The following is a 2,843-nucleotide window of genomic DNA, read 5'->3' as shown; positions in this document are numbered from 1 at the left end:
GACCAGTAGTGGTACACTGTAGGTAAGAGAGAGAGAGAGTTATACTGATAGACTAATGATGAGTAATTGATTATTGTGTGTGTGTGTAGTGATACAGTGAGTCGTTCAGGAGTGTATTGTTCAGTGAGTATTGGTCTAGAACAGTGTAAGGCAGAAGGTGTAGTGGATGTGTTTCAAGTGACTAAAGCTGTGAGAAGGAGTAAACCAGGAGCTGTGACTACACTGGTATATACTAGATATATGAGTGGGTACTAGTGTATTAATGATATTATCTCTTTACAGGAGCAGTATACTTCCATATATGATGTGATTGACACGTACCTTCAGATGAATGAGACTTATGGGAACTTTCAGTTTTAATTATTTCATTTAGAAGACTCGCAAATAATTATAATAGTTCTTTGTTTGTTGTAGAATTTCAGAATACATTAACAGAAATAGTGCATAAAAGCAGAGCATGCATGTGATGCCATGCTTCAAGTTTAACTGATTTTTATTTGTTACACAAAAACAGGACAGAAAGAAAAAGTAGGAGAGAGGAAAGAACGGTGACTTGGATAACCACATTTACAAAAGGAGGGAGAGCTATCTTGTAAGCATAAATAAACCTTCTGTGTTTATCAACTAGTCAATGGTGCATCAAGTTTAAAACAACCAAGGCTTTGGTTGCTATAGCTTAAATGGAGTATTGTTTATGTTTACATTACCTGTTTCATTTAAAATCATTATTTTGAAGGGTGCTTCAAAGCTAGAGCAATTCTAGTATCTATACAAAGATGGCAATGTTACTCGTTGTAACAGCAGCTATCTTGTTGAGTGTCAGTGAAGTTATTAGTCAATCGTGTCCACCTTCCTCAGGTAAGACACTGGATGTGTATAATAACAACTGTATAGGTTTTATAGGTATTTACCTGAGGCATAATGGAATCTGTTATCCTAATAGATCCTATTTTTGGGATTATAGCATCAGATTAAATCCTTTAGAGTGTGTATTACCTGGTGCTATTCTGGATGATGGAGAATGGATTGGTCCTAATGGAACAGTTCCTTGTGATGGTGGTAACAATCAAAATGTTCAATGCAGTACTGGGTCAGGTGCTAGTCTCAGTGTTCATATACAAAACAGTAAAAATGTATTTCTGTTGGCACCTGGTGATGGCTGGTACAAGTGTTGTCTACCCACTAATTGTTCAGATCCTAACACTACCATCATCTTTGTTAAAATATTCAGTAAGAGGAGACTATAATCACTTACTGATGTAATAATTTCCATTTGTAGAATTTACAGAAATAGACTCATTTACTGTTGCTGATCTTCCTTCTGATATGACAGTATATCCTCAGGAATACAAACTGAATTGTACTAAAATTGGATACTTCGAGTATGGTATTAGTATGAGCATTGGTAGTACTGCACTGGCTAGTTACACTAGATGTTATGATTCTACTAATAATTGCTCTGGTACTGTGTTGTTTAGTAGTACCAACAAAATAAGTTATACAGTTACTATCACATGGGATGGAATGAATGTCAGTAATGGATCAATCAGTCAATCAACCACTGGAGATCAAATGTATCAGTGCAGGGTAGCAGATCATCCTGGTGCTGCTGCAATTAGAATACGTAATGTAACTATAAAAGGTAATTAATGTCAATGAATGCTAATAATTCTTGTTACCAATAATATTAGTACCAGCAACTGCTCCCTCTTCTCTTACTGAGGTTAACAAGACAGCTACCACTATCACTGTCAATTGGACTGCACTTGATTCATCTGATGCTGATGGATATGTAGTCAATGTCACTAGTGACACAGACACTGTGCAGACAGTACAGGTGGAGGGAAGTAGTAATAATACAATCACACTGAATGGACTGAGAGGAGGAACAACTTATAGCATCACAGTCAGAGCCTATCAACAATTACTGGGACCTGCTAGTACAATCAGTGTACAGACCTTACCAGGTGTTGCTACTGCACCTTTTAATGTACTTGTAACATTGTTGATGTATTTCTAGTTATTAATTCAATCAATTGGACACTAGTCTCATCCATTACACAACTCAATAACACTCAATATCATATTGATTGTCTCACAACTACTGATATTATAAATCCTTCAACTGATGTTTACTGGTTAGTGAATGGAGTGATGAAGAATAGCTCAATGTATACATCAATTGATGTCCTTACATACAACAACACACTACTGGTATATCCTGATCCACTGGGAGTGTCAGTTAATGTTACCTGTATAGCAATGATTGGAGGAGTCAACTACAGTCAATCTGTGATGTTACATGGTATGATTATACTTTAATCAATAGTAGATACCTTTGTCTCTTTTCTAGCTCCTAGTGGTCCTCCAAATAATGTGAGAGGGTTTATATTAAATGCTACTAGTATCAAAGTGAACTGGACCAATTCATCAGAGACTAATGGATATGTGATTGAGTATACTACTGGAGGTGTAACCAGGAATGTCGTATCTACCAATGAAGAGGAAATTGTACTAACAGATCTCTCACCAATGAGTACCTATACCATCAGTGTGTACTCATATATAGATCTTCCTTCAGTTAATAGTACAGTAAGAGTGTTAAGATTTGATGGTGAGTTATTATGATTTAGAGAGTGTAATTGATATGTGTTGTAGTTCCTAGTCCAGTAACTAGTCTCTCAGTATCTAATGTCTCAACCACTGGTATTAGAGTGAACTGGACTATTCCCAGTAGCGACAACTATGTAGCATACTACACCATCTCCTATACTCCATCTTGTCCCCAGTTATCATCAGTGAATGAGACAGTCTCTGTTGGTCCTTCATCAGTCCACTACAAC

General features: G+C 36.5%; 1 protein-coding gene across 1 annotated transcript in view; it reads left to right on the top strand.

The window, feature by feature from the left end:
* Positions 1–776: 776 nt before the first annotated feature.
* The window catches only part of LOC109581209 (receptor-type tyrosine-protein phosphatase alpha-like), a 5,152-nt gene continuing 3,085 nt past the window's right edge, over positions 777–2,843 (top strand). The window contains exons 1-2 of the mRNA XM_019995111.1: positions 777–822; positions 985–1,125. Coding sequence (XP_019850670.1) covers positions 777–822; positions 985–1,125 — 187 coding nt within the window. The remainder of the gene's footprint in view (positions 823–984; positions 1,126–2,843) is intronic.

The sequence above is a fragment of the Amphimedon queenslandica genome, unplaced genomic scaffold (assembly GCF_000090795.2).
Source record: "Amphimedon queenslandica unplaced genomic scaffold, v1.1 AMPQUscaffold_13455, whole genome shotgun sequence".
NCBI classification, from domain to species: Eukaryota; Metazoa; Porifera; class Demospongiae; order Haplosclerida; family Niphatidae; genus Amphimedon; species Amphimedon queenslandica.
This window is presented reverse-complemented; position numbering and strand designations above follow the sequence as displayed.